The sequence below is a fragment of the Danaus plexippus genome (genome assembly GCF_018135715.1).
Source record: "Danaus plexippus chromosome 18 unlocalized genomic scaffold, MEX_DaPlex mxdp_35, whole genome shotgun sequence".
Lineage (NCBI taxonomy): Eukaryota > Metazoa > Arthropoda > Insecta > Lepidoptera > Nymphalidae > Danaus > Danaus plexippus.
The window spans coordinates 652,933-680,438 of NW_026869854.1; the positions used below are offsets into that span (position 1 = coordinate 652,933).

Genomic DNA, 27,506 nt, shown 5'->3' on the forward strand with positions numbered 1-27,506 from the left:
TTTAACAACCCCTAAACGATATCAATTAGGCTCCTATTTACTAAATTAACTTAATAAGATAAGTAGGTATAAAACAGCGGTTTGTCATAAAATATAATATCATGTTTGAATAAGCATAGCTGTACGATCGTTTTAAAAATGGCGGACATAAAATCTGAAGATCTTTTTTTGAATAGGGCGAAATTCGTCATGAAATTGCTAGGCGTCTGGGTGCCGTGCTCTGACGAAACAAAGTTTCATAAGTTTTATAGATTTTTCATGATGACTCTACAGTACTTATTTCTCTTTTTCCAGATTATCTATATAGTACAAGTTTGGGGTGATCTGGAGGCTGTTTCGCAGGCCTCGTACCTGCTTTTCACGCAAGCCTCTCTCTGTTTTAAGGTGACAGTTTTTCAAGTTAATGTGAAATCACTGCGGGAGCTGTTGAAACGAATGAACGACAAGATATTCTTACCGCAGTCGTTTAAACAAAACAGGTTTGTGAAAATTTGTTATAGGGTCCTCCTAAAAAAAGAATAAAAGTGATAAAAAATTATGATCCTTCTGAACTAACACACAAAATATCATTTAGAAATAATTGTTTAATAACTAAAAGATCAAAACATATCGGGTTATGAGTTTAATTAGAGATGTATATAAAAAAACAGTAATAATTTTGCTAGGTATTTGCTAAAAAAAATCATTGCTTTAGAAGAAGAATAAACTTATACTCAGTCGAATCATACGGTTAAGAATAATTTAACTCTGGGTTATTTTTATATTTCTAAAATATTCTTACTATGACGATAATTAATAAAATCAATCAATCAATAAAACAGGTAGATCTTACTGTAATCTGATTATATCTATATGGGTATTGAAGACTTTTTTCAAGTTTTTTTAATATTTTTTTTATGATAAAAATATTCCTTTTAAAGAAATCAATATAAAAAAGGGATGGATCTAATGAACTGTAATTGTAATGATGGGTAGGTCATATTAACGTCAGTTATAATAAAAATAAAAGACTCTGAGTGTGACAAAAAGATATTTTTAGTTTATTAGAAGGTAAGGCATTTTATCTAGAAACTAACTATGACGCGTAGTTATTCCTTTCATACTTATAATATCAAAAATATAATAAAAGTATCCTAAGTTGCTCCTTTTAACATCAGCTATTTATCTTTATTCCATATCCTTCCGAAAACTTCGAGCCGTTTTAAAGGTCAGTCAGAATAAACAACAGAACATATTTTATGAACCGTGAATGAATAAATATGTATTACGTGAGAAGCCGTTATTTAAATATTACAAACAAACAGCAATTTTATTTGTATAGATAAATTTTTGTTAAAACTTTTCTAATAAATTCTTTTTTTGAATCGCATGATATTTAAGGTTGTTTCTCTGCTACAACTACTTTTCCCTTCATTATGATTGCTCTCTCAAAAGGTTAGAACAATATTGTATAATTTTAAACAACTCGATACCTTCAATTTCGATGCGTTTTTATTGTTTCCGGTACCTCTCTGACTATAAACACAAGTCCAGTAACATTCAATTTGTCGAAATCGGTCAACCAGATCAACAGCTAGGAGCGAGGATTAAAAAATCATTACACACATACATAAAGATTGCACGTAAAATCGTTTAATACTCTTCTTCGACTTTGCCGTATTCGGCCTGTTTAGGATAAGAAAAAATATTTAACTAACTTATTAATAATAATGGCGAAGCATTTGTAAATTCGACGAGACGCTTACGTCTGGTAAATAATTTTTTTAGAACGATGTTTAAAATCTATTTAAAAAGATATATAAATGCGTTTATTGGTTTGTCGACAAAATCCTTTTGAGGTAATCTAGAATGATATTAGAGTCGGGATGAAAATTATAATTGAATCAGAGGACAAATTGTGATCGATATTTTTTTTTAATTACTACAATCTTTATTTATCTTTAGAATATTAAGTCTACAAGCAAAAAGAATCAAGAGGTTGCTTCTAGCATTCATGATAAGCTCTCAGACTACATGCGGTTTATGGGCCTTGAAGCCTTTGTTCGATGACCCTGGAAGCCGAAAGTTTCCTTTTGACATGTGGTAACATTTGTTAACTATGTAACTCCGTAAAAATCCAATGGCATGCTCCAAATATTTTTCTTTATTTTCTCGTAGGATGCCAGTAACACCTCAATCTTCACCACACTATGAGTTTGGCTATGCTTTCCAACTCCTGACCATATGTATGAGCGCATACATGTACTTCGGAGTCGACAGCGTTGCTCTTTCCATGGTCATATTTGCATGTGGTCAAATTGACATTATAAAGGACAAAATTTTAAAAGTACGTAAAGACCTGACTTTATTTTAATGGACCCGTACGTCAATTACTAAACTTACACTAAAATAACTTTTATAGGATTAATTACTTTTCTGCCAAGAATCTCTTATCGGCACATGAAGGTATAAAGCATAAATTAAAATCCTACGTTGAAACTAGCAAGTAAAGATCCCTCTCCAGATATTGTAAACTTGTAATTAAATTTATAACTTATTAATTCTCATATACTTTTAGATAAATTCAATAAGAAAAGAATCAGGTGATGAAATGAGTCGAAGAATCGTTGCTTCTGATAACAATAAAAAGCTGATAGAATGTATCAGACAGCACCAGGCAGTGGTTCTGTACGTTATTCTAAATAAGTCCCTTATAAGTTTTAATATTTATCCCTTGTTTATATTCGCTTTAGTTTCAAGGAACTGTTGGAGAACACGTATCATACGTATCTGTTGTTTCAACTAGTGGGTAGTGTTGGATTGATCTGTATGTCGGCACTGCGCATCTTAGTGGTACCTTCAATTCTTAATAACTCCATATACACAAAAATTGGAACAAAATTATATACTTTCATAAACTTTTCAGGTTGAATGGAGGAGCATACAATTCTTTTCCATCGTGACTTACTTGTCGGTCATGATAAGCCAGCTGTTCGTGTGTTGCTGGTGCGGCCACGAACTTACTGCTACAGTAAGTTATATAGTGCTTTAAGGTTCATAGAATAAAAAAAGGTTGGTACTCGAAAGGATAAAAAAAAAATATTTTTCCAGAGCGAGGACCTCCATACGGTTTTCTACAGGAGCACGTGGTACGAACAGGACGTGAGATTCCAACGATGCCTGTGCTTTGCCATGATGCGTTTGGGTCAACCTCTAGTACTACGAGCCGGTCATTACATACCCCTGTCCAGACAGACCTTCGTCTCTGTAAGAAGAATGGTTAAAACGTCACTTCCGACGACTTGATTATCAAGACGGAGAAACCTTTGTCTCTAATGAAATAACTTGTTTTCAGATCCTGCGCATGTCCTATTCTTATTTTGCAGTTTTAAATCAAACAAAATAATTAAGACTAAGTAAAGGTTAGTTTAAAAGGAAGGAGTTCTTATTTAAGTAATCATAGTAATAACTAGACATAGATTTTAGCCTGGTGCCTTCCGAATTCACCAAGATCCCGTCTCATTGACAAGCTCGTCGGCCGGTCTATTGGACTATCTACCTTCGCTGTGCTTAAAGAAACGAAGTCTCTGTCCGACGTCATTTTGTTCCTATAAAATAATGCACATGCCTAGTAAATATTTAACACAGTAATAATTTGGTATACGAGTTATTTGAAAATATATAATGCTATTTTAACATTCACTGCGTTTAAAGTAATTATACACTCGTATGTTTTAATTCTTACCTTTCGTTAAGTTTGTAAACAAAACTCATTAGATTTCGCTTTTGCTTCGCGATTAAAACTTATAAGTTGAATATTGGATACAGAGTGTTTAGAATATTTTATTTAGTGTGCACCTCCTATATATAATAATATTTTAAGTTGAAAACAGATCTTATATTTTAATTGTCAGAAAAGACATAAAAAAGTCCTTGTTAGAATTGAAAAATTGCATTTAAAAGTTTATTAATATACTCACAAAATATAAAAAACCTCAAAATAGTATAAATATGACAAAATTTTTATGTGTTGTTTTAACAAAATGTCGTGTGATACATAACTTTGTTTTTATATTCTGAAAATGTTTTAGAGGAATTTTCAAATTGAAATAACAACAGCCTGTACATCACAAACAAATAAAATTAATGTTTAAATTTTTTGAATATAAAAGGAATATCTGAGTTGTAATTTTTTTTATGTTCATCCATTTAACATGGCAGATAGTGTTGTCAAAATATTTCTCAGCCGGCCAAGGAAAGTCCTCACTTTCATGGGAATATGGTTATCGTCAAATAATTATGTCATCCTACGCGACCTGTATAAATCTTTGATCATGTCCACACAGTACTCATTTCTATTGTTCGAAATATTTTACGTTTTCGTCGTGTGGGGAGATATTGACGAAATGTCTGAAGCTTCCTACTTACTTTTCACGCAAACCTCAGTCTGTTATAAAGCATCCGTTTTCATTATTAACAAGAAAAATCTTATTGTATTACTCGTTTCCATGAAGGCGAAGATATTCGAACCGCAATCCTCTATTCATTATGGGTGAGTTAATATAAAAATATATTTGGTATACAACTAAGTTTAATGAAAAACTTTGTCTGTTATTAATTTAAGTGGATGAGATAATACAATAGCGCAATTTCAGTATACTATACAGGAACGCTCGGGTAGTTAAAAACTTATGTGCGGTATTTTTGATGAGCGCTATTACAACTTGCTCTTTGTGGACCATTATGCCGTTATTCGACGCGGCCGAGACGAGATTCTTCCCATTCAAAATATGGTACGTGATCTTCCCATATGTATAATACTATCACGAATATTAAATCAATATATGAGTGAAGCAGACTGTTACTAACATACGGTTGTTTAGTTAACTATTTAATTGTTTTGAAAAAACATAAAAAGTCTTACCCCTAGTTTTTATTACAATTCAGGATGCCGGTAGACCCTCGCGATTCACCACAATACGAATTAGGATATATTTATCAAGTGATGAGTATCTATATTAGCGCTCTGCTGTTCGTCGCCGTGGACAACATTACTTTAGGGATGATAATGTTCGGATGTGCACAGTTAGAGATTGTTATCGATAAAATTAAACAGGTCTGTATTTAACGTCTTATTTTTCCACATTTTTTCTAATTTATGTTATTTATTTTGTTGAACCCACGTTGTTTTAGTTAAAGAATGCTTCGTCTAAACATAATAAGGAACGTAGAAAGTTAATACGCGAGAATAACAAGCTGTTGGACGAATGCATCAAACAGCATCAGTCTGTTATAAGGTCTACAATTATCTTAATTTTCTTTCAATATAATTAAGCAAGGACTGACTGAACGTTTGTTACAGATTCATAGAAACACTTGAGAACACTTATCACGCTAATATATTTTTCCAATTGACCGCAACCGTTGGTATCATTTGTATTATTGGACTGCGTATATCTATTGTAAGGAAATTTTTGATGGTTTCATATATTTTTAGTCCATGTGTTTATCTCTGTGAATTTAATGAAATCGCCATATTTTGGTATTGAGGCAAACTTTTTGTAAGTCTGGTATGGATATCAACGCCCATACATGTGTGGGAAGTATCTGTGGCAATACAAAATACAAAGAAAATGACTCGATTACGTGCAGGAAATAAGAAGCCATAAAAATCAGTCCATGTGAAAGTTGAGATGTTTGCTAATGCGATAAAATTAAAATAAAACTAATATATTTCGGATTTACTACGACGTGCACATCTCGCCTGTCCGTGATCACGGTAGCAGCAAAGTAACCGAAACTTCGGGAGTATCTATGTTGTTAAAAATAAACGCGTATCTAGTAAATTCAATGAATACTTGCGAAAATCTTGTCTCCTTGCGATATAATTATGGAAATTAATATAAATTTTTATTGAAAGTTTTTTTTTACAATCACAATATAGGTACCAAAACTTAATCGACGCTATAATATTTTTATATGACTGTCAGGTAGAACCGAGGAGCGTGCAATTTTTTTCTATGTTGAATTACATGGTGACTATGCTGTCTCAGCTGTTTCTGTACTGCTGGTGTGGAAGTCATCTCACCACCAAGGTATGAAAGTTTTGTTAGTCAAGAATCTATAAGGTTTTGTAATTATTTATATAAAAGTTAAAGCAAAAAGCTGTATAAACGGCCTGATGTTTATTAATCCATGTTCTGACGTATCTTTCATTTCCATAAAAGAAATCTTTTTGCATTATTATAATGGTCTCGTCTGGAAAAACAAAATAAAAGGCAATCTCCGTCGACCAGACAGAGCCTTTGTGTTTGTCGGAGGCATTGTTGCTTTATTTTTCTGACAACTCCGTTATTTTTAGTTATATTAAGACTGCTTTGATAGCCTCATCACTTAAAAGGTTTCTCTGATATAAAAAGAGTAGATTTATCTCATTCCTCTATATTTTTTTATATTCAATTGAAATGGTTTGTGAAACTGTTATTAGTTTTCACATAAATACATATAATTCAATTATAATAATTAAAAAACTTTCATACGATTATCACATAAATGTTAATTTTTAAGTTAAGAATATTAAAAATAATATAATCAACGTATCTAAACGAAATTTAGTTTTTCCAAAAAAAAAAAAAACAACGAAATACTTCCGCAGGTAAACAGACCGTAAAACAAAATTAACATCTTAGTTCTTCCTTCTCCTAGTTATAGTTTTTGTTTACTTGTTTTTCTTAAGTTATTAGTTCTTACTCAATAAAATTACGCAATTCTGGCAAGCAACTATCTCGAAGTACTATGATAATATTGTATTCCTATAGGTACATATTTGTTGCGTGAAACATTTTTAACTTCATTTGCAGAGTGAAGAGTTGCGAGAATGGTTATATCAATGTCCGTGGTACAACCAAGACCCCAGGTTCAGGAAGTCCGTGCTCATCGCCATGGAAAGGATGAAGAGACCCATTATATTCAAAGCCGGTCATTACATACCACTCTCCAGACCCACGTTCGTTTCGGTGAGCTATTGCAGCGGCAAAAAAATCGAAGATGCCTTATGTATATGTTTTCAGACGATATTTGAATTTCAATAGCGGATTATGTAACCAGTCTCTCTCATATTCCCAGATGAAAATTGGATTTATTCAAATACATAGAACGTTTAAATGAAACTAGTATTATTCGGATTTACTACGCGGATTTTATTATTTAAGAACTATATAATCCCGACGTTTCGGTTACTTTGCAGCAACCGTGATCACGGGCAGACGAGGTGTGAGTGTCTGCTTTACTGATTATGTAGTTCTTAAATAATAAAATCCGCGTGGTAAATCCGAATAATACTAGTTTCATTTAAATGAATACTCGCGAAAATCTTAGATCTCATTACATAGAACGTCTTCTTATATATATCTTTCCAGGTGCTACGATTATCGTACTCCTATTTCGCTGTTCTGAATCAAGCTAAGAACAAGTGAAGATTCTTTTCTTTTTAGGTTCACAGAAATAAAACAAGTAACATCACAAATTAATAGTTTTATTCAAAGATAAACCGTGTATCTGTTATGCGTTGTGTACATTGACGTCCCAGGCATCACGCGCTACATCTAGAACGTTTCCGTTAGAACCAGAACAACGATTCAATCATACAAAAACTTTAGTAAAGAATAAATTCGTGCGCTTAAATTAAAAACTTGTACGACCGTTGATGCATCATAATAAACTCGACGCGGCATCGACTGGTTCCGATGTGACTCTTCGCATCAGTGAACCGGCGTCAAGACACAATCGTTATATTTGGTCTGCAAAGCTGTTTATTGTTTAAAGGACTCGTCTTGGTGTGAGTCCCTTATTACTTTACGTTTTAATATTATTTGATAGTTAAGAAAAAGCTTTACATCAATGAATCACAGCCTGATATTTGTTCAAAGTCACACGACTTGTTGTAGCAAAAATATGTCGACATATACGATAAAATTATTGAAAATACACAGTATTGATATTTAAATGATATAGAAATCAGAGCGATTGTTCTAAAGATGAAAATTAACGCAATGTTGTTCCTCTTATTGTTAATATGTTACGTATCATTGCCAGTGTTATAACTCACGGCGTAGTAAATACATTTAGTTTTTTCTTAGCTAATCCTTCATGAAATGGCGTCATCAGACAGAATACACACAGTCTCCAGATGTTCATTACAAAACCCTCTCACATACCAGCACTGTTGTTGAATGAAGGCAAATGTGACGAATGAAAATGTGACAATACTTTTTACTGTAGTTAAACGAATGAATAACTTTAAACTGTCCGTGTTCCGTCTGACGTCGAAACTTCACGTAACATCGTGAACAAAACGGCCAAGTCATTACAAATATTAAATGATGAAAAATTATAAAAACAAGGACATTCATAAGATCAGTCGTGTTTTTTTTTAAGCTCAAGACTAAACGATATATGCCGCTCAACCCGGTAACCTTAGTACGGGTTATATTTAAAGTTTAGGCACACATAAAACTATGAATGTAACTTGTAAACTGTCGGTTTTATCGTAACCCGTACTATGGGTACCGAATAATTTGCAAGTGAGAATTTTAACGGCATTTTTATTTTGTTTTTAATACAAAGGCATGAAAATATCAAAAGAATATATCACAGCGAATCGCAGACACATTACAATGCTTAATGTTTATGAATATTATTAAAGCTTCTTGCATTCAAATAGATACATTGAATTTCGATCGTCACATCATTACAGAATAGTTAGCGTAGCGTAAATTATTGTTTAGAATCATTTCATATAAAATACTGAAAATAGAAAAGATTACAAACATTCAATTATTTCGATACATTTTAAAATATAACCAAGAAAATATTAATTTAAAAAATTGTATGCATTTAGCGTATGAAGTGAGATAGTCAGCACAACCGGATTCAAGACGATGTTCACAACGTTATAAACGCTAACATTAAAAATATATTAGAATAGTATTAATTAAATAAACTTAATATTATTATTATTATTATTATTAAAAAAGAATCAAATAATTTTATCTGTGACATAGGAAATAAAAAACTATCAACGTCTCAACGAACAGATTGTATGACGAATAAAGCCCGATTTACATTATACTGTCGGTGTTCGTAATAATATTATGAGATAAGGGTAATACGTTCATAAAATATATTCAAATTCCGAATTAAAATTACTCGACCCCACGACAGTGTCGTGTAGATCCGGCTTAACTGTTCAAAAACATTTAACTAAGCTGTAAGCTTAGTCTGAGTTTCCATCGTCACACAATATACGGATCGATAAAAAGTTTTTTGCACTTATGAATCTTTGCGCATTACAATATTAAAGTTACTGAACGAAAAACGGTAACGCTTCGTATGTAGTGTGACGATTTTGACTTGGAATAAACATGGTATGATCTGTTGGTTCAATTCATTGTAATGTTAGATTCGGCTGATAATTTTCAATTCCCCATATCAAGAATACTGAAATGAATTAAGATAACTATTGAGAATGTACCCAAATAGACGATCTTTATTAATTAAAATATACACAAAGATCGAAAATTTTTTAATGAATTTAATAGTTAATGATATAAAGAAGAGTTCTAACTGTACCAAAATATACACAAAATCTACAATACGAGATATAGTTTGGAAGATATTCTCTTGCTATAAGCGTTTCATAGAGACTAAATAAAACAGTCATATAATTTTTATTGCACAAATAAGACGCGACCAATGTACTGGAATAGCATCGACAACTTCAATGAATTTAATGAAAAAAAACACCGTTTTTGGGTGAAAAAGAAATTATTGCTATATCAAATATATAATCGTCGTATGTAGTGGCTAATGGGATGTTGTTAAAACTTTGGTTCAATGTTGTTAGGTTTTCGATTATGTCATATACAACAAGTGCTAAAACTGAATTAAAGGTTAAATTATAACTGTAAACTAAATTAGAACCGACGAAAATACCGTCAATGCTAAACTAAAGTACATTGCAAAAGAAAAAATTTTTTAAGTAATTTTTGAATATCTACAACTTGACTGTCAACGAGCGATGTTTGATCCCTAGAAAGCTATAGTAAAATTATATCAGCATTCTACTAGCTACAGAACATTCTACTAGCTATGTCCCTGTCGTTGAAATAAAGACATCGTTAGAGTACAATTTATCCATTGAAATACCTAAGACTGAATAGTACTACTGTCTAAAACTACTGACGTCCCCAAATAACTCGTTACCTATAACAAAACTACCAAACCATAAAAAAAAAACGTACATTTTATAGTAGTAAAAAATACAGTTATATTTTTTATGTATTTCCGACAACACATCTGAAAGGCCACAATTTGCGGGTAGTTGCTATTTAGTCTTAAGATATGGCCATGAAAATTACGTGAAATTGTAATATATACTGAAGAACGACGATCAAACGCTATTCTCATGGCCCCAATAGATATTACATAGTATTTACAAAAACAAATGCGATCTCAACTGGTCTGTTTGCATTTTGCTTACGACAGACGCTTATACACCATACGAGAAAGATTCACAACGAACAATCAGGATAATTCACGCTCGAATCGATATTTTGAGCAAATCATGGCTTTTATAATAAATATACTCATTTCCTCCGACTTACTGGCAAGTACGACTAACAAGCAAATAAAAAAAAATATATAATCAACATAATTAAATTATAACAACAACAAAATTATTAATTTTATAACGCAACTGTTAAAACTTAAGGACTCAACAGATCCCATGATTAAAACATATTCAATTTATCAACACAACCGTGGACTCAGAATGAAATAAAATTTAAAAAAAAAGTAACAACGGAACTTGAGAAATTCTTTTTTTAAATCTAACGTATTATTGAATTTTATTAATAAAAAAAGTTCATTATGAGGAAAATTGATACATTTTGATATAATTAAAAATATCGTAAAAAATCAAACCCAAGTGACCGTAAAACAAACGATAAAATTAAATTATTACAACTAGCAACACATTCACGAACACACGCACACACATGTAAATGTTAAGACGCACATATGTACAATCATTCCACCTCTTCCCGAGTTGTTTAAAAATGGCTAAAACGCATTTTCTTCTATTATAGCAACAAAATTCAATATCGCCGTGTTGTTAAATCTGTAGGAATACATTTTCTATTTAAACCAATACTACGTCTAAGACTATTAAAATAAGATTCACGATCGCGTGCAATGCAGAGACGACTTAAAAATCAGTCCGAACAAGCCGATAAAGGTTTAATTTGAAGTTGTACCTAAACGCTACGACATAGGGTTTATATTTTAACGGAAACCTTTCGACTGGACGGGATTGCAGCTCGATATAAGCCGATTGAATGAAGTAGTGTCGAGTTTGTAAGCGTTACTCCTTATACCTAAAACGTTGAAAGCAACTTCTTCATTCATCCGGATTATACATTACCGTAACAGGGCTGGACTTAGAGGTCATAATTTTTTCGTCTTTTAAGACTATGGCCATGAGTTTTGTTGGCAACTTAAGTCAAAACCTGATTGTTTGACTAGATTTAAACGTTTCACATCTATATAACAACGAAGTGTGACAAGTACCGGTATTAAAGGGAAAAGTTTGATATAACAAACAGTTTGAGCTATTTATAAAAAATCTAGGAATATTTGGATACAATTCAAAGTAGACCCGACACATTTTTTACGTCCTAGATGTTTCCTAGTTTCACTCACCGCAGTGTTGTTTTTATCCAATACCTGAAAATAATATTAAAATTATTACATGACAAACGTCACCAATTGCGAATGTGAATACAAGAATGAGAGATATAAAAAAATATGTCGGCTTTCAAAGTGTGTGGAGGGAGAGGGGGTGTGCACAGATTATAATTATATCAAATGAAAAATTAAAAAAAAATATTGAGTACATCCTATTTAATCATTATCACCACTTATATTTGAGACACACAGAATTGAGTTGAAGGGAGACAGTCAAACGATAATAAAATGATAAAAATATATATTTTTTTCTGTGTAATATATTTTTAATTGTTTGTCGAGCTCGTGGAGCTCGTTGGATATTTTCTACAAGTAAATTAAGTACACATTTTGTACTAATAAGGCATATTTTAAGGCAATTTTTTTTTCAGTTATCTACACAAGTGTCTTCATTTATATTTCCATTTTGTTTATTCTTTTATTACTGCATGAAGGATATAATTTAGAATAACTATTAGTTTCCGTATATAAAGGGTTTTTAGTTGGTACGTGGTGTGGAATAACATCATGTCTTAAATTACTAACGCAATATTATTTTCAAATAAGTTCTGGTACAGCCCGGACGAAGTTTCTGGATTTTGAACCATAATCCTATTAGTTACGGTCGTTATTTGTCTGCGAGATTCATGAGACCGTACTTCCATACCCTTGACTCCTGAACATCTCAGATCATATGACCTGCAATGTATCTAGGATGGATCATATGACGTTGTAAGTCAAACTGAATGTTACCTTATTGTAAGCGGCTTAGGTTCACACTCCCAGTTCCCCGTACTGCACGGACCACTTCTCGTAGCCCACGAGGCTGAGAGGTGACACCGAAGGTCGGATCCGCTTGAGAGCGTCCATGAAGTCCTGGAACGTGATGCTACGAACCAGCGACAGGTCCAAGCATTTCACTTCCTCCGGGTCTAACTCTGTAAAACACAGTCACGTTATTTCCACAAAATAAAGTATACATTTAAAGCAGGTATATGTTACGAGCTTATGAAATGACTGGAGTTATCAATGAAGAGAAATAATTTAATATCACTAGATATTTTTTTAAATTTTCAATTTATAACATGTTTGAGAGTTACTTAAAGGTTATGCAACAAAAGATTTAGGAATGTTAAGATTTTTTTTTATTATAGAACATCTGATTGAGTTGATATTAAAAGATGGTAACTTAACAAGATAATATTGGTCTCAGTTCACTGTTGGCCTTTTTGTCTTTTTTTTTGTCAAAAACTTTTAGACATATATTTCGGCAAATACGAGTTGTACGTCTGTTTAGAGTGTGTTCCATGAGGACCTATTCCTTATTCCTATTTACATGAGTCAATAACTTTTCTATACTATAGGAGTCTCACCCCGTATGGGTCCCAGAGCGGCGTCCCGGCAGAGGGCGGTGAGGTCGCTGCCGGAGTAGCCATCGGTGAGGGCGGCGAGGCGCGCCAGCTCGTCGTCACTGATCGCGGCCGCCGCAGCACCCCTCGTCAACACCCTCCGGAGCAGGGCCCCGCGTGTGCGGCTATCAGGTAATGATACGTACACACGCTTGGGGAACCGTCTGCGAGTGAAACAGAGGTCATATAAAATCACTCTAAGCTCTTAAAGTCGGGTGACCCCCAAAAGGATTTTCAGCATTTGTTCCAATCCTGTAAGTGGTATCTTATGACCTTGGAATTTTGGTAATCAGCAAATATTTACGGTGAGTAGACTTTATCTGTTTCGGGTTTCAAATAGCGACGAAAAATAACGATAACTTAATATGAAATATAATGATTTGTGCAAAAGGAGTGTCTTTAGAGTACTACTAATATACAAAATAACCTTACTCCAAGAAAAGGTTCTCTCCTCCACCAGCTACATCTTTTTTATATCTGTTGTTATATTTATGAATTTATACAGATTGTATAGTAATTAATTTTTTTAATGGGATTGCAATAAGTCACAAGCTGAGCTTCCTTTCTGGTAGATGTTTTGGCGCATTGAGAACAGTTTTTAAATGCAAAAGACTAAACACAAGCGCCTCTTGACCCATTTCTATTAACATATTCTTGACCCTATTACATTCATTACACATTAATGAACCACAGCTCTGTGTTAATTAAAACTGACTGCACATTTTATTTCACACGGACTAAAGACCAAGTTTAAAGCGATTTATACGGAATTTTGCTATGAATATCTAATAAATATTTGAATGGGATATAGGCCATCTTAATGCCAGAATTAGAGGGTTTTATTATAGTAATTATGCTAGGAGTAATTTGTGTAAAACTGTCGGTACCTGAGAGCAGCTTCGTCCAGTTCTTGTGGGCGGTTGGTGGCCGCCATCACAATGACCCTGTCAGCGCCGGCGGCTGGCAGGCCGTCGAATTCCACCAAGAACTCAGTCTTCAATCTCCTGGACGCCTCATGCTCGCCCGTCGATCGCTCGCAAAGCAACGAGTCCACTTCGTCCACGAAGATTATCGATGGCTATCGAAGGTGTTACAAATGAAATTATATGTTGTTATCGTAACTTTTCATATGGAATTTTGTAAGTATAAATTTTTCATTGGTTTTCAAATTGAAAATTTTAAATATCACAAATGCAACCTCAGTCAAAGCCATATGAGCACGTAGACTGTAGTGATAGCAATCTTAGACATTCAAATAAACTATCACTGTCGCATTTAAGTCCGCAATATTATTCTTTTACATTTTTATCCGAGGTCACCACTACGTGCAGTAACCATGATAATCGTGAAAATTCAGGGATGTTGAAATTTCTTCATAATACGATAGCGAAATCAAATGAACAAACCTTAGTCTTATGTAAACATTATATTCATAAAGTCCATCAGCATTATCACTCTTTACAAGCAAATTTCATTAACTCTAAGAGCAAGAGTTCATATTTCCAACCTTTTATACGAAGGGTCATCCAAAAGTAATGATAATGAATATGAAATTAAGACTCATTTTTGCGTGCTACAAATATCCGATTATCACAACCTTTGGATCACCCCTCGTAAGTATGCTCACTGTTTCATCCCAAATCATGACCCTGCAATCCAAGCTACGGCCGAAATCTGTAGTATCCTATCCTATAAGAGTAACATTAGCTCGCTACCTGTAGTTCCCTGGCCACCTGGAACAGCGCCCTCACCATCTTCTCCCCGTCACCCACATACTTGCTGGTGAGTGACGCGGCCGATATCGAGAAAAACGTGGCGGAACACTCCGCCGCCACGCATCGAGCCAGCAACGTCTTACCTGACAGAAGACACACATATTAAAAATGTTTTACATGAAGAAGAATTATCAGACCAATTTAGTGTTGTGTAAGAAAACTAATTCTATAACATACCGTTACCGGGGGGACCGAATAACAGCAGACCTCGTGCCGGTGATCTCAGACCAGTGAACAGTTCCGGTCGGAGCGACGGCAGCACTACCATTTCCTGTAGCGCTTGTTTTGCTGCCTGTTACGATAATTTTTTTTATAAGTCCCTTCGAACAGTTATATAATAGGACTTCTGAGAGTATTTTCTACCTCCTGCCCAGCGATATCTTCCCAATGAACCTTAGGGCCTCCCTCAACGATCTCGTCCAATATCAATTGGACGAGTTTCGGGTCCACGCCCCGAACTGCGAGTGTGGGTTGCGGGGTTCTACTTCTGGTGGGCGTCCCGCGCTGCGAGCCCCCTCCTGCAGCACGCCGAACAGGAGACCCGTTCACTGGTACCTGGTATGCACTCTACGAGTGAATTGTAGAGTAAAATGATGATGATATATGGTTAGTGAATTAGAAGTGTTTATTGTAAGGTTGGAAATGAAATAGGCGTTAAGATCAGTTTTAGTTTTGGAGATTATTTAGGGACTTTAATGTTAAAATGGTGAGATAAATGAGATGCCAATGTTATGCTGTTATAAAGCAAGTTAGGTTTAAGCGTGATTCCTTTTTTTTAAATTAATTTTGATGTTCCCCGGATAAATCTTACCGACAGCTGTCGTTTTACAGCAGGCGGTGTTGATGCTGGTTTCACAGGGTATCTGGTGTAGCCATTGGAGCTGTTGGGCTGTGACGAAGACCTGCCCATGGATCGCGGCAGGGTCTGAGACTTCATCAGAGGACCCCCGCCGGGTACCCTCCGACCCGCGGTCGTCAGCTTACGACCTGCGACTAATGAGACAAGGGACTAAGAATATATCTCAAGATACATTCGCTCTAAAGATGACGCCGTTAAAGTCTATAACGTTGTGGATTTCAAACATTCAGGTCATATTCATGACGATCATCTTAAAAATGTGTATACTTAATTCCATAAACGAGGAAACCAACCTAAATTGCATGATAAAAATTTGCCGCTACTGTTTTATAGACACGATAAAGGTTACACCAAAGTAATATAACCTTTTTGTAATTTTTTAGTTATATATTAATATAATCTAATCAGTTTAAAATGGCTATTTAATTCTAAACTTCTAAAAAGGTTAATAAAAAAAAAATCATTACAATTAAAACGGTATTATAATAAGTCCATGTCGATTATCATTATTTTTTTGTCCCTTCATTTTCATCAAATGCGGAATGTCACTTCAATATATTATCGCATACAATTAATTTCTTTGACATAGCTGTAGTCATAACATTTCATAATAATTCAAAAAATATAGTATTACAACATAGATTAGCTTAGACGCGACAACTGTTCATTTCAAGATGAAAATACCTTAGAGAGATATAGTTCTGTTCAAGCACAGTGAGAATAAAATACCAACTCTCATCGGAGATTTAATATGTAAAACGCAAAGTAAAATATCTCACACCGGTACGATTAATAACGGCTATGACATAAATGCCAATTATTAAATGTGGCATTCTGTTGTAAATAAATTACTATCGTGACAGGGCGACCTCGCTGACCATAAGAATTTTCGTTTATTAACCCCAATAAACATACATAAATCACGATATTAATAATTTAAAAGTCAAAGAAATATATTACAAGCTATGTCGCTCACGCTTTCACAATACCTAGAGACCTTTGAGCCGAGAGCTCCGGAATATTTGCTCAATAAAATAATAGGCGGACGAATTAGCACAGTAATATATCGTCTTGGTCTACGCTAAAATTAGTACTAGCACAGCTGAAGCGGGTCATGCAAAAGTTAGTGCTAGACAATCAAATACTATCTATTTAGTGCACAGGACGTGGATCAACGAACTTTTAAAGATAAGATATCGCTGTGGAATATCAATAAAACATTATCTTTCTATAAAATCACATTTGAACTGGCTGCAGAATTTTAAAATTACTTACGTTCGTTGAAAAACACTTCATTTTTTTTTCATAATAAATCATATTTAAATGGTCTAAAATTATAAGTATATTTGTTATTATTTATTTTAATAAATTTTATTATCAATACAACGTCTGACTGTTATGGTCGTGATGAAGACCTCGAGGCCCGCCCACGCCCTCAGCGATTTGATTTCAATCACGGTCTAAAGTAGGCTACGCTGCTCATACTGCAAGCTCCATTGTGTGATTTTCCGGTAGCCATTCAATACAGCCAACTCCACGAACTGCGACACTAATACACACGACCTCGCACCGTTTGCATAGAACTTGATGTATAATTTATATTCTATTCATTTAATATTTTTTTTTAGGATTGTAAGAAATTAACGAAAGACTGCCAGCGATATTTATACCAAACGAAACTAGGGCGAGCTTTATTATATATTTAATCAACTGAGTAGATATAAATAGTTCGGGTTATAAAATGAATGCCTTGTTCATAAATAAAAACATTTTAAAACTCTATTAAGTTACAATAACGTTATTGTAAATTGTACGTATTTATTTTTTAATTAAACAAGACTAAGTTCGTCGTGCTGAGATATTGCTTAATAATCGTTAAAACATAAACAATGTTTGCCGTCTCTCATTAAATTACCTACGCCAATGCTATATCGTGCGAAGATTTGTGAAACGTAAACTGTTAACGCTCCGTATGTAGTGTGAAGTCGCAAACTAGTGATAAGAATATTGCACGAGTCGTTCCGGCTGACATTATCATTGATCGAAATTAAAAACCACACACGCGGTGTCGAAATTGGGACGCGAACAACAGCTTTATGCAATTCTTTAAGGATAAAGGACACGCCCCGAAAAAATTTTACGACACAACAATACGTATACACGGCTATCAAAAGAATTACATACGCATTAAAATCGTTTTAAAACTTTAAAGTTAAATCTATATTGATACATATTATTAAAGTATAGTAAAATAAATAATTGGTTTTAAAATTAATTCCAACACATCAAGCGTATCGTAAATTATTCCCGATATAAAATATAGACTGCAGCAAAAAAAAAATAACTATTTCTTACGGTATTACTCGTATTAATGCTTCCTTTGAAATATTTCACTAACATCGTTCGGATCATGGCTCTCTTTTAGTGAGTCACGTTATTTTAAACTAATCCACGAGCATACTTTCTTTACGACAGATTCCATTTAATCTGACAATTAACGTTTTGTACGATAGTCGCTTCGTTTCGCGCGTATCTGACTAACAAAGATATAAAATAAATCTACGTTTATAGATATTAAGTTAAATTATCATTATTATTACATGTAATATATCACTATTAGTTATTTGCGACGTCTGCATCATTCGACAGTCTCAGTATTCTATGATCGTATGCTACGAGCGGTATAAATATGCATGAAACACACCATGAGACAATAAAACAGAAATTTATCCTGACAAAGTGACAAAGAGATCGAGACACAATGTACGGTAACTTGTTAGAGCAAAAATTGTATGAAAACCTGTTTCTACCCGACTGTGTAACCAAAAAAAGTGAGTCGTGTTTTTACCCTGTATGTATGTCAGCGTTTTGAAAGTCATTCCTATATATATGTAACGCGTTCTTTTTTGAACGGTCTCGATTAATAAGTCAAGAGTGTTGTGAATATTTGTTAGAGATTGTTAATTGATTATATCTTTTCGCACTTGTAAGGTCATCTCGAAGGTTTTCACGAATTTCTGTCTCACTTAAACTATTTCGTAACGACGGTGTGAAATTTGCAGAAAACGTTATACGCAGTTTCGGGTATATTAAATGTTTACTAGATTTATATTAATTGAATAATATAGTTTCTAGTCAGTATAAATGTATTTATATTTCTGTCTGTATAAAAGTGGAATATTTGGTAGGTCTCTATCGTTTTACGATCCGTACAATTCTAGAAAGTCAATTAATATATTGGGACTTGATGAGAGTAACGGTAAAACGTAATGGGATTTTTATAAAAAGACTAATCATATTATTGAAAGTAACAGAAACATAGTTTTATAATTTCATGAGCTAGATTTAATGGATACTTCTCTATTTTATAAGATTCATCATTCGACCTTGCAATATATATAATTAATTAATAATTTTGTTTTAAAACTCTACATATTGCATCTGGATTTAAATTATATAAAAAATATTTCGTAAGAAAAGTTTTAAAGTTTTAATGAAAATGAACCGATTAAAAGACTATTGTCATAATGCGGTTGGTTTTGTAAACATCTGTTAAAATATATTTGTTATACATATGTATAAATTTTTCTGAACATCGCGTCCTTCTTTTAAGTAAGACGTCGATGTACTTATACCTAACGTAATGAAGGTGAAACGTTCCAATAGAATCGTGAGATCAAATACATTGATAATTTTTTTTTCTATTTGTAAATTTTGGTGTTCGTCCGCTACAGTCACGGCGGAGTAACGGTACAAATGGGTGAGTAACTGTGAATAAAGGCAAAAAAGAACTGATCAACTAATCTCCATTACGCCCGAGTCTTTAGTTTTTTGGTCGGTGCTGTTGGTGAGAAAAGTTATGCAATTTTATGTCACATCTTCCAAGTCAGGTATCGTAATTAATAATTATACATATGAGTTTTACAAACGTTTTTTTAGAAAGTATCTAAAGTTACAATATTTATTTATCGCATATAGTGATAAAATTTTAGTTTTCAGGTCCTGGCGTGTATATATATATTTAAAAATTAGAAATAACATTTCAATGATTGTTGTGAATTGAATAAACAAACATATATTAATAAACTAGCATACTTTTAACTGAGAGTATATATAAAGTAGGTCTAGCTGCAGCTGCCATGTTCGCGGGAATTAATTAAAAACTAAGTAATTACATCGCCGCACGACAAACACATTGCCCTTACCTTTTAAAGTAAGGATTAATTATATGTACAGACGCAGTGTATTACCGTTTTATTTGTATCGTCACTGACCGATGCCAACGGAACAATGAATTCTTAATATTTTTTTAATGGTGCATAGAAGTCATTGTCTCGGCGCCAATCAAGCGTTCGAGCAACAAATTCAATAATTGACAAGTTCCCAATTTAACGGTTTGATTGTTTGGGTTGGAATCTGCTATAGTAATATTATTATTTTAGGAAAGATTCGTTAGCGTGTCGCCGTTAAACCCAACGTTAGACGAAATATCATTTATGGGTAATCGAAAAAAATCGACTTTCATAATTTCATGTTCATCGTAAAAAAAAATATGAAAGTTTTTTTTATTTTATTTTGGATTTATTGCCACTAAAATATCGGGTATCGGCGGGACGGAACGAGTTTGAAGATAAAATCACATTTCCATATCCAAGTAGAAGTAGGTATCTGTTGAAAGGAAACTTCTTCAAGGTCGTATAAACAATACGTTGTGTTCAAGTAATACTAACTAACAATTGTTTTGTATGAAAATAAAAAATGTATTCAAATATTGTATGTGATATATCTCATGAATTTTCTTTTTATAATATACATAACGTGTTATCGGCGGACGGAGCTCGTCTCGTAACCTGAACCCATTGTGGTGACAACTCGATCGGAAACTAATGTGTCCGACTCATCGCGTCCCACGGACCCTACGCATTGATCATTAATATGAAATATACTATTACTTGAACAAAGACGTGGTTACGATCCGATCACCGAATACTTATTATGCAAAACGTCTGGTCGATAAAAAAACTTTAATTACACCCACACATTCAACGGATTTTAAACTTCAAAAAATCATTATAACCTCGTGCATATACGAGCATATAACATAACCCTTCTGTCACAGTGTTGAATCACGCCCTATAATCACTTCACGCTAAGTCTAAATGAGGGATAAGATTTCTATACTTAGAATATGAGTAGTAAGTTGATACGAAAGTCTGTAACTTGAGTGAGCTGAACAGTTACAAAGAGATCTATTTTAAGCTGTGTATTGATGACATGCGATGTTTCTTACTATCAGATATATCTATGTCCCAGACTTTTACTAGCGAGGCAATAAACTTAACCACACCGCCCTTGGGATGCGAGGGGTTGGGAGGTCATGACCGTTGAATATTGCTTTTATCGTGTAAGGTCAGGTATATTCAACATTGCACCATTCGTGAATATGCTCACGTTCAAGTTATCCTTAATAACTTTCACGGGATTAATTTCAGTATATTCGAGTCTGAATATTCGAGTCTGAATTAATTAATCGTCTTTCACATAATTCTGGCTGAATTATTCCAGTCGTATAGTTCACATGAATTAATTATAATTTTTTACCAACAAATTTAATGCAGTTAAACGTACGTCGTCATTTAATAAGACCAGCCAGCTATGTTGGCATTCGTGGCATGAGGCTGTAAACAAGTGGCATTGCATGTTGGACTCGCATTCCCAACAAAGGCACATTCAACCGTTTATCTTTTGTCTATGAACAATGCAACTGGCATGTTAATATAAACATTTGTTTATGGTTAAAATAAAAACGCATTTTCATATTTCTCAAAAAGCTTACAATGACACGCGCGTATCGCGTTAAATATCTACTGATAATAATAATACTTAAATAATAAATATATATGTATGTTACACGGAAAGCGAAAATAAAAATAAATTTTGCAAGCACAGTGAACCTACATGCAGACACGGCTGTACAGAAAAAAAAAAAAAAAACAAAATTTCTATCGTCGAAAAACTGTTGAGTTAATGTCAGGGGTTATGTGAAAGTGAGATTCTCAAAAATGTTGCAGTAGGTTACGTCAAACGAAGCAAAGCTATGTTTAGTATTCTACCTTCATTTGGTGGCTTCGTTTGACCACTGTTACTTTCTGTGTGTGCTAGTAGCGTTGTCTTGGACTTCTCTAATGGCCTTCTCACTTTAAGAGGAGACTCCGTAGGTCTTTTTTCACTTCTCTCAGGCTCACTCTCTACCCCCAACTTACTGAGGGCGACTAGGTTGGCTACATTGGGGGACAACATTTGAATTAAACGATTTCAAAGGACTGGTGTCATATGAGTATATCAGTTTAATAAACTAAAATTAAAAAGCGTTACATGCGATAAACAGCCAGGATCTAAAATTAAATAAAAAGCTTAGTCATAGAATAGCTTAAAATAAATATGGCAGTGTAATACGATTTATGTCCAACACTTACTAAAGTATAACTAAAATATAGATTACCGAGGAAATGTAAACGATCCTTGGCCATGCCTAGATTGGTTTTCATCTTATCATGGAGCCTTTGGGCCCTCTGCCAGGCGTCGCCCCGACCCCCCCAGCAGTCTACTGCAATCCCTCGCTCCAATTCATAGATACCTTTCTTGTACAGTTCTATTGCTAATTCTTTTTGTCCTGCGTTAGAAACAAGTCAAACTAAATGCCTAGGCCTACTTTGGTTACAACTTGAGCACATAAACAACTTTATGCGATGGTGGCTAAGTAAAATAATTGCTAATAAAATATATATAATTCAGCTTAAAACAAATTTATTTGAATATAAAATCAAAATTAACAAAACTTATATAAAGCTCTTTTAAAGCTGTAACTCACCCTCATTTTCTTCGTCAATCTTCAACGCTTTTGATATGTACTCAAAAGCTTTTCGATGATGATGTTTTTGTTTGGCAAGAAGAGGATCCCCGGGGCCTACATTGTTTATATACGACATCTCTTCACTGTGCGCGATCTCAGTTGACACAACACCGTCTTTAACCACCACTTCTAAGTTACATTCGCCGTTCTTACGAGGCCTATGAATGAAACGATGGGACGCCGAATACAAATATTTGAAAATAATAAATAACTGGTACAAAACGGACCTCAACAAATTAAAGAGAATAATGATTGGGAAGGAGACTACATAAAGGTTCCTCTTGTGGACAGAAGGTTGCGAATCATTTCGCAACGCTGATCCCTTTGCTATGTCTGCATCGGTCTTCTTAGATTTTCGGTTTGGGGACCTAGTAGTTTTTCGCGATAAACGACCACCATTGAAATCGTCACCCGAAACCATCAAGAACAATAAAGTTCCCACTGGTTTAACACCAAATAGCCATAGACTTATAACGCAGACACGCACGTTTATTATTCTAATAAAATAATCTAAAAACAGCTTGAGTACATGGTGATGACTGAAGAGGTATTGACAATTTTTGACGTCTTCAACATAGAGTTGGCACAATGAAAAAAACGGTGTGGCCTGTCTTCATTTTTCTACAAAAAAATGATGTAATAAGAACTATCACCCATTTATATAAACAATTTATAATACTGTTCATTCTTTTCGTTAACCTAAAATAAATAGTAAAAGAAGAGATATTTAGTTCTGTATTATTTATATAGATGGAAAGATTCGTAGGTTTTTGAACGAATCCAAAATGTGACGTTGACATTTTCAGTATAGGTTTAGTTGGTCATAAATTTGGCAGATTGGTAACGGCTGGAAGCTTATTATTTAAGTAACCAAAAGAAAATAAAGTATTTTATCAAATTAGCCAAAAAATTTGCATAATTTAATTACTATTAGAGCGATACAGATTTAAATCAATATAAGGTATGTTTTACCTAACTTAAAGGTTATGTCATATTTTTGTATATTTTTAGAAATAAAATACTTTAAAAGAAATATTCCTCATTAATTCTATTAATTAATTTTGTAAGACTGGTTTTAGTTATATTGTTATTTCATATACATCTAAAAGGAAAATAAATAATATCCTATTTATTGCATTTATAATATTCAGAGTAGTTTCTTTTTTATTACAGTTTAAAATAAAACCATGACTGAGGAGCAAATAAATAATCTATCTATACATGAAGATGATGATGTGGTGGATCCCTGGAATGTGGCTGGAAAGTCTGAAACGGGGATAGATTATGACAAGCTTATCAGTAACTATTTCTTAGTGCCATTTAATAATTTTACTTTTATTAAATTTAAACATTAAAAGTAAAATTTCAGTATCATTTCCATAAAAGTATTCATTGTAAATGATAATATAAAAAAAATAACTTTCAAATACAAAGCTTAAGATGAATGAACACTAGCTTCATGAAACACATTAAAAAAATTGTTAATAAAACATTATAAATTTTTCCATAGAAAGATTTGGTAGTCAGAAAATAGATGAAGAGGTTATAGCAAGATTCGAGAAGGTTACTGGCAAGAAAGGTAAACTAGAATTTGAAATTTTTAATACATATTCGAAAATACTGCTTCCTGGCTGAAATGAAACAAGTAACTACTATTTTTCTCAGCACATCACTTCCTAAGACGAGGCATATTCTTCTCTCACAGGGATATCCACAGTATTTTGAACCTGGTGGAATCCGGAAAGAAGTTTTATTTATACACGGGAAGAGGTCCATCTTCAGATAGTATGCATATTGGTCATATGATACCATTTATGTTCACAAAGTAAGTAAGAAGTTGAGATCCTGATTTCATTTGTTTCGGTGATCATCAAATTGCTAAAGTTTAATACAAACAAAGAAACTACATTGGTAATTGGTAGTGTTTTGTTTTCTTCTTTTGTAAATAGTTTATTTCTTTGACAAAAAAGCAGTTCACTAATATAAGAATAATATGAATTGAATCTAGTATTTTTCGGATTTACTATATTGATAATTATTATTAATAACATACACTCGATGTTTTGGTTACTTAGCAGTTAGCAGCAACCGTGATCACGGACAGACGAGATGTAACGTCGGCAGTATGTTGTTAAAAATAATTATAAACGCGTAGTAAATCCGAAAAATACTAGTTTTATTTCCATGAATTGTCGCAAAAATCTTAGATTTCATTATTAGAATATATGTTTAAGAACAAATTACTGTTTTAAATTCATCAAAGTATTGTGTAGTATTTTGTGACATGTTATGAATATATATATTTTTTATGTAGGTGGTTGCAAGAAGTGTTTGATGTTCCACTGATAATACAACTCACTGACGACGAGAAGGTTATGTGGAGGGATATAAAGGTAGAAGATGCAAGACAGATGGCTTACAGCAACGCCAAGGATATTATTGCTGTGGGATTTGATCCTTCCAATACATTTATATTCAATGATTTAGATTTTATTGGGTGTGTAAATTATTATTATTAATAAATTAAATTAGTCTTAAATGTACAAAATATTATTTCTCAACTAAACTAATATGTCTAAAGTATGCTGAATGAAAGGTTTTAAATAAATATACCAGCTGTACATCGGCATAATTCTGAATCTATATTTAATTGAATGTACATTTTCAGACAATGTCCAGCATTCTATCAAAATATGTTGCGGATACAGAGGTGTGTGACATTCAATCAGGTGAAGGGGATCTTTGGGTTCGGTGACTCGGATGTTATCGGGAAAATTACCTTTCCGTCTATAGAGGCTGCGCCTGCCTTTTCCACTACATTCCCATTCATTTTTGATAATAAAGTGGTAAGTTTTATATGTCATTTGAAATTTCAACAGCCAGTAATAGTTTTATTGCTCTATCACTCTTATTATAACTAGAGTTTAAAAGTTTAACCAGTATTAACTTAATTTCAGCAGCATATATGGTAACATATGTATGTCTACCGACTACATTTCTTTCCCAGTTTATTAGACCTCACTCTTCATATTCCCAGGTACCTTGTCTTGTTCCTTGCGCCATCGACCAGGACCCGTACTTCCGTCTGACCCGTGATGTAGCTCCACGTCTTCGTCTCCCAAAGCCAGCGCTTCTGCATGCTACGTTCCTACCAGCCTTACAGGGAGCACAACACAAAATGTCTGCAAGTGATCCAAACGCATCCATCTTCCTTAATGACACTCCGAAGCAGATTAAGAATAAGGTGGGTTGATAAAGATAAGATTGAATTCAATAACCTCAATGAGCAGAGCCGACAGCCAGCCAAACTGTTAGAACGAGAAAGTTCTAGAATCAAGACCATTGTTGAACTATTGACACATAATTTTTAATAAAGTTATCGTATTGTAAAAATGTAATAAATAAATTTAATTAATAAAAATAAAAAAATAATATTATGGTATTGTAACTGGTAAATAAAATAATTTTATTCCTTAAAAACATGGCAGTCCTAAGAAAAAAAAGAATTACTAGTTTATATAAAAATGTATATGTATTCATAATAAAACCTTACAGATCAACAAGTATGCGTTCTCCGGCGGGCGGGCGACGGTTGAAGAGCACCGAGAAAAGGGCGGGAACACTGACGTTGACATTTCATACAAATACCTCACGTTTTTCCTAGAAGATGACGACAGACTAGCTGAGGTAACTATATATATGTATATAAATTGTAAAATTATTTTCCTACAATTCTTTATCATCTTGTTACTGTAATAATTTTTTTTTTTTTACTGGCCACGTAATATAGTGAAACCGTCGTGAAATTATTGCGTACAGATTATAATTATAAACTAATAAGAGATAGACGACTCGCCATTATTTATTTCTAGATTAAAACCTTCTTCAATAATAATGTCGTAAAATTCTTAATAAATTCTTCTGACGTTTCAGATAAAGAAGCAGTACGAATCTGGCGAAATGTTGACCGGTGAACTGAAGAAGATAGCCATCGAGACCATAACCCCCATCATCACGGACTACCAGCAGAGGAGGGTCAAGGTCACCGATGACGTCATGAACGAGTTCTTCGCTATCAGGAAACTCAACTTCTAGCACTTCGCCTAATCACAATATATATAAATATCATTGTATGATTTAATAAGAATAATGACAGGAATTAACCTAATTTTCATATGTATATAACCAGTACGTTAATTTATGTTAAAGATATTCTGGGTTTAAATACATTATGGCATTTAAGTTTAGCGTAGTTGGTGTTGTATGTATGCATATTAGTGTGTTGCCAGTTTTTATGACAACCTTGAAGCTATCAGTTTCTTTATTTTGCATAATTTATTATATTTATCATTTAACATAAAAATAAATTGTATTTCTTAACAACATATTTAAATAATAAGATTACTCTTGTGTTATTATACTTGGATGTATTTCCTTTGAAACCCTAAGAAATTTACATGATAATGTTTGAAAAAAAAAAGGAATTTTTAAAAATATTTAGCTTCCCTTCACTTTAATTATGAGACTCTGCTATCATTGTAACAATTTTAATATGCAATAAAAATACATACATGCATTTTATATTTTTGTCCAATTTAATTTTCAATAGTCTTTGTATCGATTGAATAAAATAAATAGTTAATAATAATATGTAACCTCTTTAATGTACTGGTAGTGTTGTAATGTTCCTGTTATCTCTTACTGCAACATTCACCTGGCCTTATAATGGCTGTGCTTGAAACAAAATTTATTTATTTTCGCTAATAAATCGCATTTTTTTTAAATTT

At 33.3% G+C, this 27,506-nt stretch overlaps 3 protein-coding genes across 6 annotated transcripts; 2 read left to right on the top strand and 1 right to left on the bottom strand.

Annotated features, from left to right (window-relative positions):
* The first annotated feature begins 138 nt into the window (after positions 1–138).
* LOC116773211 (uncharacterized) lies at positions 139–7,504 on the top strand. Its single transcript, XM_061528608.1, has 16 exons — positions 139–479; positions 1,945–2,082; positions 2,158–2,326; positions 2,558–2,667; positions 2,733–2,832; positions 2,906–3,010; positions 3,091–3,246; positions 3,335–3,378; positions 4,163–4,531; positions 4,635–4,772; positions 4,927–5,095; positions 5,173–5,276; positions 5,342–5,441; positions 5,970–6,074; positions 6,840–6,995; positions 7,398–7,504. The coding sequence occupies exons 1-16, from the start codon at positions 139–141 to the stop codon at positions 7,452–7,454; spliced, it is 2,361 nt and encodes a 786-aa protein (XP_061384592.1). The 3' UTR covers positions 7,455–7,504.
* On the bottom strand, positions 7,498–23,280 carry LOC116773318 (spastin). 3 transcript variants are annotated; one of them, XM_032665749.2, is made up of 11 exons: positions 22,678–23,280; positions 22,309–22,479; positions 21,920–22,087; positions 15,759–15,940; positions 15,311–15,514; positions 15,125–15,239; positions 14,888–15,030; positions 14,060–14,250; positions 13,137–13,336; positions 12,517–12,701; positions 7,498–11,763 (listed from the first exon to the last, which is right to left on the bottom strand). In XM_032665749.2, exons 1-10 carry the CDS (start codon positions 23,138–23,140, stop codon positions 12,538–12,540), a joined length of 2,001 nt encoding a protein of 666 aa, XP_032521640.1. In that variant the 5' UTR covers positions 23,141–23,280; the 3' UTR covers positions 7,498–11,763; positions 12,517–12,537. The 3 variants fall into 3 exon arrangements, with proteins under 3 accessions (XP_032521640.1, XP_032521641.1, XP_032521642.1); XM_032665750.2 differs by having other exon boundaries at positions 15,311–15,502; positions 22,678–23,279; XM_032665751.2 differs by lacking the exon at positions 21,920–22,087.
* On the top strand, positions 18,619–27,506 carry LOC116773319 (tryptophan--tRNA ligase, cytoplasmic). Of its 2 annotated transcripts, none has more exons than XM_061528647.1 (9): positions 18,619–18,637; positions 23,893–24,018; positions 24,230–24,298; positions 24,385–24,544; positions 25,034–25,216; positions 25,388–25,565; positions 25,757–25,963; positions 26,275–26,406; positions 26,653–27,506. In XM_061528647.1, exons 2-9 carry the CDS (start codon positions 23,907–23,909, stop codon positions 26,812–26,814), a joined length of 1,203 nt encoding a protein of 400 aa, XP_061384631.1. In that variant the 5' UTR covers positions 18,619–18,637; positions 23,893–23,906; the 3' UTR covers positions 26,815–27,506. The 2 variants fall into 2 exon arrangements, with proteins under 2 accessions (XP_061384631.1, XP_032521643.2); XM_032665752.2 differs by lacking the exon at positions 18,619–18,637 and adding an exon at positions 23,524–23,680.

Bases quoted from the DNA above. Each gene is read 5' to 3' on its own strand.
- LOC116773211 (XM_061528608.1), top strand. From the start codon at position 139: ATGGCGGACATAAAATCTGAAGATCTTTTTTTGAATAGGGCGAAATTC. The intron at 3,011-3,090 runs GTAAGTTATATA...ATATTTTTCCAG, and splicing joins GCCACGAACTTACTGCTACA to AGCGAGGACCTCCATACGGT. The intron at 6,996-7,397 runs GTGAGCTATTGC...ATATCTTTCCAG, and splicing joins CCAGACCCACGTTCGTTTCG to GTGCTACGATTATCGTACTC.
- LOC116773318 (XM_032665749.2), bottom strand. From the start codon at position 23,140: ATGGTTTCGGGTGACGATTTCAATGGTGGTCGTTTATCGCGAAAAACT. The intron at 22,088-22,308 runs GTAATCTATATT...CCCCCAATGTAG, and splicing joins GGATCGTTTACATTTCCTCG to CCAACCTAGTCGCCCTCAGT. The intron at 12,702-13,136 runs GTGAGACTCCTA...TGTGTTTTACAG, and splicing joins CGCTCTGGGACCCATACGGG to AGTTAGACCCGGAGGAAGTG.
- LOC116773319 (XM_061528647.1), top strand. From the start codon at position 23,907: ATGACTGAGGAGCAAATAAATAATCTATCTATACATGAAGATGATGAT. The intron at 24,299-24,384 runs GTAAACTAGAAT...TATTTTTCTCAG, and splicing joins GAAGGTTACTGGCAAGAAAG to CACATCACTTCCTAAGACGA. The intron at 26,407-26,652 runs GTAACTATATAT...CTGACGTTTCAG, and splicing joins ATGACGACAGACTAGCTGAG to ATAAAGAAGCAGTACGAATC.